Source organism: Strongylocentrotus purpuratus, unplaced genomic scaffold, assembly GCF_000002235.5.
Source record: "Strongylocentrotus purpuratus isolate Spur 01 unplaced genomic scaffold, Spur_5.0 spur5_scaffold_14, whole genome shotgun sequence".
Taxonomy (NCBI): Eukaryota; Metazoa; Echinodermata; class Echinoidea; order Camarodonta; family Strongylocentrotidae; genus Strongylocentrotus; species Strongylocentrotus purpuratus.
Window position 1 is genome coordinate 22,463,169 of NW_022145599.1, and position 14,033 is coordinate 22,477,201.

General features: G+C 34.1%; 1 protein-coding gene across 2 annotated transcripts in view; it reads left to right on the forward strand.

Moving 5' to 3' along the window:
- The window catches only part of LOC578237 (arf-GAP with dual PH domain-containing protein 1), a 32,665-nt gene that overhangs the window by 8,730 nt on the left and 9,902 nt on the right, over positions 1-14,033 (forward strand). For both annotated transcript variants that reach the window (XM_030984480.1, XM_030984481.1), the window contains exons 2-3: positions 416-552; positions 13,735-13,826. In XM_030984480.1, coding sequence (XP_030840340.1) covers positions 416-552; positions 13,735-13,826 — 229 coding nt within the window. The remainder of the gene's footprint in view (positions 1-415; positions 553-13,734; positions 13,827-14,033) is intronic.

Below are 14,033 nucleotides of genomic sequence, written 5' to 3' on the forward strand. Positions count from 1 at the left end.
ATATTTCTAATCTTATTAATAATACTAAACTTATTTGTATCAGAGATTCATAATTCAACCAGTCATGTGATTAATAAAATGCATGTCTCCACAGCATGTATTTGCCATTCTCAACTTTCTCTTTCAATTTAACATTAACACAAGTACTATTCTTTTTACATTTACATGGAACGTATTACCAACCCTTATAAAATCGTCTGTTTGGAGCCAGAGGGGAGATAACTCCTATCATTTTACAAAGCATAAATGCCCCTTGATCTGGCTTTAAGCAGACAATATCTTACAATACCCACGTTATGTCCTACCATCCCTTTGTAATTTCTTACCTCTCCCATTCATGTCTATTCTTTTTATATATTTTTATGTCAATACTTTTAATGTTTTGATGATTCCTTTACTTGCTTGCATCTGTTAGAGGATTCGGACTGGGGAGCTTACAACCTAGGTGTCTTCTTGTGTGTTCACTGTGCCACCGTCCATCGTATGCTGGGCGTCCAGATCAGTAGGACCAAGAGTATTCCGCTTGACCAGTGGACCGACGAACAGGTCGCGGTAAGTACTTGTTTCTTATGTTCGTTCATGAGGAAATTGATATGAAACACATGTGAAAAGAAACGTATAAAGAATCATCATAGAGTGAAAGGGGTATGCTGACTGGTTATTAACAAGTTAAAAAGAATGTTGTATATTAAAAGAAACTAGTGTTAAAGTGGTCAGTTCACACGGCAGCTGGACAGTCATCAGTGTGTGACAGCTATTACCCTTCCCTGTGATACGATTTTCATACTACCGGTATTTAAGCATGACGTCCAAACCAGAATGGTAATCTGACTCTCTTTATTGATTTTTGTTGCGAAAAGATGCATACAAAATATATGCATTACTCTCTACAACGTTTTGTTTTACAATGTTAAGACCGGAAAGAAAGATAATTGCATATTGTGTACATGTATATGATTCTTGTACACAATGCTATACAATAAATTCTGGTAGTCTGAAAGGAGGGTTAAACATGCCTGCATGGGTCTGACCTTCCGCTCACCCTGCCATTGAAAGTCAAGTGAAGATGCACATTGCCTTTAAAATAATAGTACTCGGTGTAGGAACAGTTTCCAGAAGCCATATATTATCCCCTATTCATGGTAAATTTATTTGAACCAAGTCTGGTGTTTGTAGAACGTTCCTTCTTCATCCCCCTCCTTACTTCGCATCTGGCCAGCTGCGATATGCTCCATTGCGTAGTACCGGACTTTTTTCGTTTCTGTTCTCATTCATTTGCTTGGCACCGCAATCGCGGAGTTAGCAGGAGTGCGCACCATAATTGCGGGGTTAGCCCTGCTATTTTGCAGGGCCAGCTAGCCCACTTTGGTAAATATGAAACTGAACAGAAAGTGGAATAAGCTTAACCCCGGACTAAAGGTGGGGCTAAGACCCCCCCCCCCCTTAATCCCACCTATAGTACAGGGTTAAGCAAAATTTTGCCAGTGTGAAAACAGTATAAGAGTCCTCAAAATTGTCTAATTTTGACAATTTTTGGAGATTTAAAAAAAAGTGCAACAGATTTCCCTGCCGATCTAATACAGATATCGGAAGCCACACCAACAATTTGATCATCTGATCATAGCTCTAAACTTACAGAGTTGCATTAAAACCATGTGGATATGAACAACGTCCATTTAAATACATTTACATGTTTTTCTGCTTCAATGACCTTCAGTTTGTGTTAGTACATGTGCACTGTAGGTGCATGTATTTTTCCATTCACACCAGCAACACAATGAACCGACATCCAGGGTGCTAAACTTTTTGAGAGAGTGCTTTCACACTGTATGAATCTTAGACAACTTCCCTTTTTCATGTTGCTCTATGAACCGTATGAACTGTACAGGTCTACAGTGTGTGATGGTTTTATGAAACAAAACCCTTATGTCCAAATCACATTTCAAAATTTTCAATAGGCCATTTTTTGTAACGTTACCAAAATTATGCATATGCCTGTGTGAAGCATATGCATAAACTTGAATTATTATATAAGTAAGGTGAATGAATCATTTCATTCATCTGTTACAAATAAATGTATCTCAATAGTCAGAATTCAAATTGAGACATTAGTTGTTGCTAGGTAGGATAAATTTAGGCTTGCCCTACCTAACAACACACAGTTTGCATTCTGAATACCGGTATTGAAATGCAATTATTTGTTACAAGTGAATGAAATAATTTGTATTGAGGCACTTGTACATGGAAGTATGTATTTTACGAAGATGGCCTATTCCAAGGCCTATTTCAGAAAGATAGTGATCTGAATTTTCACAAGTCTGCATTCTCCTGTCTCTCTTATATGTACATGTATGTTCAGAGTTGCAACTGATATCAATCTTCAGACGAGTTGCAATAAATTTGGATTAATTGCAACGCTTACCGTAATGAGACAGGGCCTGGGTCAGATTTATATGTAATCCTTCTCATGGATGATAATACATGACGACATTAAAGTATGCACACTTTCACTTTTCAATTAATGTACATATCTTTAGCAAGAAATGTATTAAATTCTTGGAAACAGTCTGTTACTGTACTTGAAATGGTTTTCTTCTTAACATGATTAGATTTCTACCATTAAAATGATACACAGAGTTGTCTGTCAAGTAGCAATTATTTTCAGTTTTCACTCTCATACTAGTATTTGATGAGTTCCTTTCTCAGATCTATTTTTCTTGTTTGCATTTGTCTAGATATCAGGATGGACTTTCTCTTTGAATACAATAAATAAAGCTTGTCTTTTTAATTAAAATGGTGGATTTTTTTATAACGTACAGTTTTCTTTTACAAGTATGACTTAGTAGTGACAACCAAGTTTTTAAAATTCAAAATATACAAAGTAAAGCAACAAAACAAACTGGCACAATAGGCATATAAAGAAATTTACTGGAATTCAGCAGTGGTGTGAAAACCCTCTAATAGTTCTGAATTTGCAATATTTTACTCTTTCCTTGTGGGATTGGGAAAACAACAAGTGACGAGGTCTGTGCCTTGCACAGGAAGTCAAGCTAGGAGAGACTTCTGGGATCAATGAGATAAAGTTTGGTTTCAAGCCTGCATGAGATCCACTGCCAAAGAAACATCATGTGCTAACAAAAAATGAAATGAAGAGGAAATATGTGTCATGCTTTTACTGTGGCTTTAAATGTATACAAATTGATGTTATGGAAATAGGGATTAGACATTGTACTTTGCTAGTATGCTAGTACTATAATGTATAGTGGTAATTGCCTCTATGTACTTGAATTGCTTTTCAAAGTCTTTAACTCCTAATAATTTCATTCATGTATATCAAAAACATCTTCAATGAATGTACATTAAAAATGAAGGCTCTTCAATTTGTCAACTTTGTTATGTATGTGCTCACTCTTTTTGTTTCATAATGAAGGTAGACATCCTCTTTAAAGGAAAATCCAACCATGCATGATGGCCAATGACTCTAATAGAAGAAGAAAACTCAGGGAATTAGCAGCTTTGTGAAAATTTTAACAAAATCGGACATGAAATAAGAAACTCATGAAGTTTTTGAGAATTGTAATGATTATACATAGGGAGATTTTTTCAAATTGACTGAATCAGTAATATTAATGTAACAGTGTGCTAGACAGCGTTCCCATTCGTTCCAACGCACACAATGAGTGATTTCAAGTTGGGTGTTAGTGTTAGTGTTTAGAGCAGTCAAGAGTTCTTAAATCGAGCTAAAAATTTGCTGGTGAAATTAAGAGCCCGATACCAATATCAATATCGATAGCTTAACACTAACACCAAACTGGAATTCAACATTTGCTTAGTCCCTAGGGGCAAGTGTTAGTGAATAGGAAATTTATACATAAAATATTAACACCAGCCACAAAGGTCGGTTCAGCAGACGACAATTTTGCAAAATCTATAACACTAGCTACGGGAAGTTAACAATATTGAAAGGTCAAGGCCTTAACACCAGCTGATTTCCATTTCGTGGTTTAGGACTGGTGTTACAGTGTTTATTAAACACTAACACCAGCCCTAAACACCCAACTTGAAATCACTCAATGACTACAATGTTAAATAGTTTTTCAAAAATGTATGGCTCCGGAGGGCCTTTTTCTTGTTTAGAAGCTTTGATATAATATGCTATAAATATATTTTGAGTAATGCCCTAAGGGAGAATGTGTTTAGAACAAAAAAAGAAAATAATGTTAATTTTTGTATAAGACAAATATGAGATTTGTCCTTGCATAATTCATAACTCACAACCCACTGACCAAATTGCCAATTTAAATTTGCATAGATTTATTGATCTGATATTTATTAAACACGCATGACTCTCTATTATTAGTCCAATTCATTTTTCTTCTCTTCTGGAGTAAGTAAAGCTGACCTGGGGAGTGTTTCACAAAGATCCTAAGTAGAACTTAACACTAAGTTGGACTTAAAAAGTATGGACAGCCATTGGAGCCTTAGAATGACATATATTCAAAAGCAAAAATTTGGAGTATTTTAGACTTTTCATCAATTCCACATCAAGAACATGAAATCTCCCATGATAATAGAAAATATGAATGATTTGAATCAACATTTTATGCCTTCTAAAAAAAAAATTACAAAATATTTTCAAGGATGCTAATGGCTTCCCATAAATTTTAAGTCCAACTTAGAGATAAGTTCAACTTAGGATCTTTGTGAAACACCCCCCTGGCCTTTATCTTGAATATTTGCTCAAAGACTGATCAACCCAGTTTTGTTGACTTGTTTACCAAGGTCAAAAATTGTCCTTGTTCATGAACAATGCAAGGATAGTCATAGAAATGTACTTTCTCCTGATATGACCCAATTAAGTATTACAGGTGTATGTTTGCTTTACATCCTCCTTATATGACCCAAGTACGTGTATGTTTGCTTTGTAGAGCAAAGGCCTTCTGGTAATAGTAATTTTATTAATCTGATTTATGTATTATACATGTACATGTATATGGTAGTCTGTTTGAAGCCAGAAGGTCGTTAACTCATATGCTTTAACACAGAGTGAACTCCCTTCTGGCTCTCAACAGAGTTTAGAATTATCAAGTTAAAAGGAAAAAATGCTTCTGTAGGTACATGTACAGTAGTGCAGTCCTCATCTCTAATTAATAATAAACACGTTCATGTACATGTATATGTACACTACCTGTATTGAGGATACACTTTTTTGAATGCATGAAGCTTTTCACCAAGGTCTAAATTGTTTTTCAAGTTGATTCAAGTTTGTTTACAATCCAAATCTTCTAGTAAAGTTGAAGTGCAGATAGTCTTTATACTTGTCTTTCTTCAAAACGTGACCACTTCAGTAACTCTCGATATTGCAAGTAACCTGGGAATACATCATCCAGGAACTGCTATCAAGCTACTCATCTACATGTACATGTATGTACTACGGTACTCAGTTAAATACATTGTGGGCCTACGTTGAGATTTATGTACTGAACTCATCATCATTTGTTGTATACATGTAGAGCAAGAACTTGTACATACTGTATCGTGTTTGTTCTCATCTGTTTATGAGGTAAGGACAATCGTACATGTACATTCAGCTAGCCCCATGCACCTATTGAAAAGGTGGGGAATAGGTGGGCCTGTACATGTATATTTAATGGCCCTCCCCCCCCCCTTTGTTTTTTTTTGGGGGGGAGGAGGGGTCCTTACCTGTGCCTACTCTGTGTTTTACCTAATAATTGTAATGCTATTACTACTACTACTAATAATAATAATAGTACAACTACTTACTGCTTTCCTACTAATGCTACTTATTCTTCTTTCTTTTTTCTTCTTCTCTCCTCCTTCTTCTTCTTCTTTTTCTTTTTCTTTTTCTTCTTCTTCTTCTTCTTACTACTACTACAATGATGACAAAGACTAGTACTTCTACTGGTACTACAAATACTACTGCTGCTACTACTTCTACTACTACTTCTTTTTCTTCTATTTCTGATTACTACTACTTATCTATTACTACTACTACTATTACTACTGCTACTACTACATGTACTTCTAAAACAATGACAACAGCAACAACTACTAGTAGAAGCAGTAGTAGTAGTCATTGTAGTAGTACCGTAACTCCTACATCTGCTGCTGTTCCTACTACCTCTACTACTTCTTCATTATGTTTATATATAAAGCAATTTCATGCATTAGAACTCATTGACAGAAATGGTAGTTGATAGTTGCTCGTTTTAATTCATAATGGGATTATTGAAAAGTTTTTCACTGGTATTAATCTTTGGTTTCCATTCAAACGTTCCATGCACACAAATCATTTCACTACCTTAGTTACACATCCTGAATAAGATTTGTCTTTCAGTTCTTAGGCAAGGAGTGGCTGGCCTGGGGATTTATAGTAATCACATGCTTGCACAATGCAGGAAGCATACATTCAATTCGTCCTTGTTTTCACGAAGTGACGGTAGTGAGGAAAATCGTCACGCAAAGTGAATGCAATTTTTTTTCACTACCGTCACTTCGTGAAAACAGCGACGAATTGTTTCATTTCTTTGATCATTCATTTTGCATGAGGTATAAGAAAATGAAAATAAAAGGAATACGAAAGGGCCTTTGATAGGCAAATGAAAGGGATCTTTTCCCCACAAAAATGTCTATTTAATTAAACACCGTCATGTGCATGGAACTGTTCATGAATTTTATAACAAGTTTAGATTCATTCATGTACATGCTTCATGCTACAAGTTGATAGTTACAACAATGCCTCAATACTTTGCAACTTTGGGAGAGTTTGTTGCTGTGAAAAAAGGCCCTTGGAAAAAATGTCATGACATGAACATTTCAGGATTTATAATGTCATAATAAAATGTATACCTAATGATCATAAATCCTGAAATAAAATTTACAGCTAATACCATATTAGTTATTCATTCTCCTTGTGCATTTGATGATTCAGGGGCTTTTTGTAACCCAAGAATGAAAGGTGGACTGGTTGAATTAGGGTCTTTCTTGAATACCCTTACATGTAGATGTATGCTTTGATAGGTCACAATCTTAAGAAACATACATCAAGACAAATCAATGTTTAACATACTTAAAGGTAAAGACCAGTTATGGCCATGCGATTGCATTGTGAAAGAAACGTTGTGGAATCGATCAGAAAAGGTTGATCATCTAGCATCTAGCATCTACAAGGTTCTGGAATCATCAAAATGATAAGAAATTTGGCCCATTCTTAGTAAAGTTACAAGCACTATACACAGAAAGATGTATATGGGACTACCCTATATCTCTGACAGACCATGAGAGAAACAAATTTACCAAATATATGAATTAGTAGGCGATTTCCTGGCAAATTTTGTATCATCATGTATTAGTTAAAACATATTCTTTCACATGATTGGTAATGAGAGCTTCCATTTCATTTTTTGAAATTGGGGCGTTTCCAATACTGGTCTTTACCTTTAACAAATTTCAAAATTTGTAAGGGTATGAATAATGTAGTTCTTACCTGTATGTGTACCGGGTACTCGATATTCAGACAAGTCTGCACATGTGTACCTGTAGATTATTGCCAGATAAATAAGTGTTTGTTTTATCTTAGTTACGATATCTCTAAGATGGAATGATGTTTGCTGATTGTAAGGGGGGAATATTAGATTTAAAGGGGAAGTTCACCTGAAATTAAGTTGGTTTTCATAGAATCAGAAAAATGAGAGAAAAGGATTAGTGAAAGTTTGAGCAGAATCTGATGAAAAATAAGAAAGTTTTGAACTTTTGATGTTGCTATAAATCAAACAGTTTTTGTTTAAACTTTCACTGACCTGTTCCTTTTTCTGCTTCTATTCAAACCAACTTAATATCGGGTGGACTTCCCCTTTAAATGGCAGAATTGCATTTTGGGTCAAACCTGACTTGGTCATTGTGCTTGTGAAAATCTCCATGTGTTATAATCTAATTTATCAAATATATGTAAAACAAATTTGAAAGAAAAAATATTATTTGATAAATCTATCTTCATATAACTACTGTATGACAGATTTAAAACCAATTTTCCACTACACACGCTCTGATGGACAATACACACACTGTAACATTTTCAAGTGCAGCAGTATCTATAGACATCCATTTGCAAAAGAAAAAAGGAGGAATGATAAAACAATCTTAATCTTGTCTTAATCATTTCTGATGGGTCTATTTCCGCCAAATAGATCAGTGATATTGTTGATATTGTTTATTCACTAGGATCAAACTTCCTTTGAAGGCAAAAACATGTAGTTATCCAAACATACATCCAGCCAATTCAAACAAAGTATACTTGAATAAATACCTACAATTTTTGTAGGTAATGTTACACTTTGTATCAAATTTTTGTATGTTGTATGAAGCAAAAGTAGCATGGATATGACAGTGCTAAAACTATTGAGAGTACCTTATACAGATAACTCGAGACGAGAAATGTTTAGTTCAAGATGAAATATGTTTATTACAAAGAGATGGTGATGTATCATATAAAATGCAGGTTTTGGCAGTCACCTCTCTATTGTCCGCCTCCACTAGGCAGGGCTGTCACTGTTGAATCCACACCTGAAGGTGGTGAGGGAGGGGGGGGGGGGGGGGGGGTGGTGGACGGGGGGTGTCGCTCAAGCCTCGAAACCCCTGTCCATTTTTAAGGGTCATTTTGGCTGATTTTTCTCAAAAATATAGGTCCATTTTTCACAGTTTGGGAGTGTTTATGTTTACCATGCAAAAACACAAAAAAAAATTATAATTTTTGGTAAAACTGACCCATGTTTAGTGATGTTTTTGTAAAAAAAAGGGGGATTTTTTGGTGAAAAAGTGACCCATTAGAGCAGCACACCCCTGTATGTCTTAAGCTGTGAGTACCCCCTCCCTGGATGTGGACCAGAAAAGAACTAAGATTCCTTATTTCGGCAACTACTTAAACTATTTATAGAGTAAAGTTTGGGGTATTTTGCAAAATGAAATGCTCAGTATCATCACATATCGCACACACGCATCACATTCCAAAGTCACACACGAACAGCAGAAGCAATGAAAAAGTATCAATAAATTTTAATTTTGAAAATGCGCATCTTGTTAGTGTTTCCGTAAAGCGACATACCGGTAGTTCAAAAGACTGGGCTGTCTTCAAGAATTTTTTTTGTTTTAGATTAGGATTTTTCGTGAATCACATGCTTAAAAGTGCATTAATTGCAGTCACCAATAGTCCATGTGTGAAACACACACTCGCGAAGGATCCGTATGTATTTTCATGTGTCTGAGTGGTAGGTCAAGTGTTATAATGCAAGTTGTCTGTATGTTTGTGTTCTGAATGAATCACTGATATACACATAATCTAGATTTGTCAACAACTCAACTTATAAAAAACATGCAAACTTATTATGTCATTAAGAGTCCTGTATATAGTATGTACATGTATATTTGTATATTTGTATAAAGAAGTGTCATACAATAGAGAGAGAGAGAGAGAGAGAGAGAGAGAGAGAGAGAGAATAAATTTATTTGTATGTTACGCTTAATAATTATATCGTGTTGTGCTGCTTGTGCGCTATTGGTCCTTTTTTTCTAGGTTTTGTTTTACTATGGTTGACCACATGTTGACAGATAATGCATTAGATCCTGCTTGTCTTCCTTCCTGTTTAGAGTAACACTGCATGCAATTTTTTTTTTTTTTTGGGGGGGGGGGGGGGCAGGATATAAGAATGAAATGAAAATAATGAGACAAGTGCAGATTTGGGAAGGATATAAGGTCAGAGAAGGAATGAGAGAAAAGGAGTGTACATGTAGACTTTTAAAGAGAAATACACAATGAGAGAGAGGAATATATATTTACTCTTTGTATACAATACATACATGTATATGTATATATAGTTTGATAAATCTTCATTGTGGAGAGAGAAAAAACAGTGTACTCATACATATAGACCTAAAACATGCATGAAACTTTCACAAATTGTATTTAAATGGCCCACATTGGCAAAAGTTTCATGCCATAGAAAAAAATTATTGAATTCCACTACAAATTAGTGTCCAACAGACAATATATTATTGTATCACAGTATTGATATCATGTACAGATCCATATTGTATTTTGAAACTAGTGACAAATGGTTATTTCCTGGTACATTTACAAACATGCAACAATGATTTGAACTCCCCCCTAAATCTCTCTCTCTCTCTCTCTCTCTCTCTCTCTCTCTCTCTCTCTCTCTTTCTTTAGGAACCAAAGTTCACTAACAAATGTCCATTCATGAATCATACAATTGTTTTTGCCACCTCAAAGTTTTGGCAATGATTCTGATTTTTGTTAAAAGTATTTGATGTTTTGTACATGTATGTATGTCATATAGTGCATGCTATTGGCTTTTGACAATCCTTTTGTTAAAGGCTGCTGCGTATCTGTGGCAGCAGAATCATTAGGCAGAATATTATTTATTTACTTATCAAAATAATATTTCAAGGTCACACATGTTAAAACTGTTAGATGGAAAATACCAAAGTTGAGTATACTTTTTAAGAATAAATATGTGCTCTGTATGTACATTAATTCAAATACATGTACAGTGTATGTACTTAAATGAGAGTTTTATTTGATATTTCTTCATGTACTATTAACATTATCTTGGAATAGTTTAATATTTAATCTTTTTTATTTGTTCTTTTCCCAGCATCAATGTGACTCTCTTCCAACATTACTATTGTGTTGTTTGCATTGTCTTATTTTTTTTTTTTTGTCTTTGCCCCTAACGAAATCGAAGGAAAAATCCTTTCAAGAGATGGGATTGATTTGACTTCCATTGTCTTCTTGTTTTTTCTTGTTCTTTTTCTTTGCCAGCAAATGACTATTACATAAACACACTTTGGATAGATTAGATTGAATTCACTTTCACTATTATGGCACAGTGTAGCAGATGAACCCACAAAGGGTGCGTTTAATCAACACTTTTTCACCCTAGAATCACTATTTTCAAAGACGTTTAGTTTAAAACGCAATTCGTTCAAGCAATTTTTTTGTCGGTCGTAAGAATAAACGTGTTTGAAAACACAAACATAAAACGCTGAAAAAGATGCGTTTTGTATCATGATTCTGCAAAATCATGGTCGCTAAAATTTGATTGAACGAACGTAGTCTCAATCATGATTCCATGTGGCCTGTTCCGGTTTGGGCAAAAGCCGCGTGCCTGCTTTTCATGCAATTTGCGTTCACTATACCATGCGCTTTATCGTGGCCTGTTCCGTTATGTTATTCTTTGTTTCTTCCTTCTATTCTTATGTTTTTCTTTGTTTTTTCCTTCTATCACCTTCTCTTATGTTATTCTTTGTTTTTATAATTCTAACACTTTCTCTTTTGTTATTCTTTGTTTCTTCCTTCTATTCTTATGTTATTCTTTGTTTTTTCCTTCTATCACTTTCTCTTATGTTATTCTTTGTTTTAATCATTCTATCACTTTCTCTTATGTTATTCTTTGTTTTGATCATTCTATCATTTTCTCTTTCTGTCTTTCCTTATGTTATTCTTTGTTTCTTTCTTCTATTCTTATGTTATTCTTTGTTTTTTCCTTCTATCACCTTTTCTTATGTAATTCTTTGTTTTAAGCATTCTATCACTTTCTCTTATGTTATTCTTTGTTTCCTCCTTCTATCACTTTCTCTTATGTTATTCTTTGTTTTAATCATTCTAACACTTTCTCTTATGTTCTTCTTTGTTTTAATCATTCTATCATTTTCTCTTTCTGTTTTTCCTTTTGTTATTCTTTGTTTCTTCCTTCTATTCTTATGTTATTCTTTGTTTTTTCCTTCTATCACTTTCTCTTATGTTATTCTTTGTTTTAATCATTCTATCACTTTCTCTTATGTTATTCTTTGTTTCTTCCTTCTATTCTTATGTTATTCTTTGTTTCTTCCTTCTATCACTTTCTCTTATGTTATTCTTTGTTTCTTCCTTCTATCACCTTCTCTTATGTTTTTCTTTGTTTTAATCATTCTATCACCTTCTCCTATGTTATTCTTTGTTTTAATCATTCTATCGACTTTCTCTTTCTGTCTTTCCTTATGTTATTCTTTGTTTCTTCCTTCTATCACCTTCTCATTCTTTGTTTTATTATTGCGATCTATGCTCAAAACAGAAGGCGACAGTCGGCCGTAAACAATTCCAGAAAGCGTGCGCCAAGGTTGAACTATACTTCCTGGGTCAAACTTGCGCAGTGGCTGGGCTCGAAATGAGCTAGAATCAGCGTTGATGAAAAATCGCCTGAACGCAAACCGCAGTGACCTTGTTTTTTGTAACAGCGTTTTGATTTGTGATTCATGTTTGTGATTCTAGCTTTGAAAAATCGATTGAACGCACCCACACTGTCCTGTAGTTCTAATGCTTATTTCAAAATGCGCTTGATTTGATATTTGATGCTCATGCTGTGGTGGCAAGTTGTTATTCTTTCAATTTTGGTCTTTATGTTTGTTGTTTTGTCGTGGGTTTTTTTTTAAAATTAATTAATTGAAAGATTGTGTGACACAATCTCTAGGAAGAATTACTCTGCAGACAATGCCCCTCTATTTGAATTTGCTAACTTCAACCCTGAACCCAATACTCAACCCAATTAACCCTAAGCTAAACTAAACCCCATTATAATATAACCCTAATCTTTAAGTAACCTAAAACCAAATTATAACCTCAACCCTACGTGTATATCTGTCACAAAATAAATATGAGAGGAAATGTTGATGAATTGTCAGATCACCAATAAAACTACTTTTCTTTTATAGGAATGTATAATAATCTATATATAACTTCAAAGCAAAGTTAGTAATCACTATGTCATGTATTTGTTTTAGTGGTAGGATATATATTTTTGGTTTGCATATCCTGGTCGTAAAGCTAATTTTAGCTTCAATAAAATCAATTAGAATGATTTGGAGCCTATATAAATATGTTTTAAAAGCATCATTAAGAATCAAACATATCCCTCAAAACCGAATCATATGTACAAGAGGGGAACTTTATATAGAATCTTATAGATATATTCAAATACCTGTATACATGTCTGTTGTACATGTTAGATGCATTTAGTTTAGTTGTGTAGTGATCGAAGTTCAGCTTCGAGTAGGATCTTGTAATTTGTCTGCCAATGTAAGGAAAAACCTTTGAAGAATAATGACTGAAATGTATTGAAAAAGAAGACAATTTAACTAGATAAGAATTCTACAGCAGTTTTACAGAATTACAATAAATAAAATAGTAAAATAAAAGATAAATATAATAAATCGTAAATATCGTCATAATTGGAAGACTTAAATCTTAAAGGAACTGCAGCTCAATCCACTTCCCCAATCCACTTCCCCAATCCACATTTACAACTACATGTATTTAGAGCTGGAGGGTTTTTTACTTTGTATTTAGGGATACAAGTTAATCTCCTTGTGGCTACAAACAGTCTAGTTCACATAACATTTGAACTGATTAATTGTTCTTGTACATAATGTACACATGTCTATGTCCATGTAGGTACATGTATGTACATGTTGTTTAAGTGCAATGCATACTGTGTGCTAGTATGAGAAACTCCCTTTTGTTTAGAAAACAGAAATGGCTGTTCATTCAGATGAGCACATCAATTGGCTTCATTTCAAGGTTGAATATTCTTTTGTGCCAAGTTAAGAAGTCATGAATTTGTCTTTTATTGTCAATTTTTGTCAATTTTTCTCTTTTTCCCACAGTTCATGGAAGCACATGGCAACCTGAAGGCCAAAGAAAAGTATGAGCAATATGTTCCAAAGTTCTACAGAAGACCAACAGAGAAAGATTGCCAGTAAGTCAAATGCTCCTCAAGCAATTTTTAGGTGGTCTGTCATCATCAACAGATCACCTTTGTTCAGAATATTCTTTCTTTATTTTTTTTCTTTTTTTTTTTCTTTTTTTCTTTTTTTCTTTTTTTCTTTTTGTCTTTTTGTCTTTTTGTCTTTTTTTCTATCTTTATAAATTATTTAAAGTCACTTTCTATTCAGTTCTGATTCTA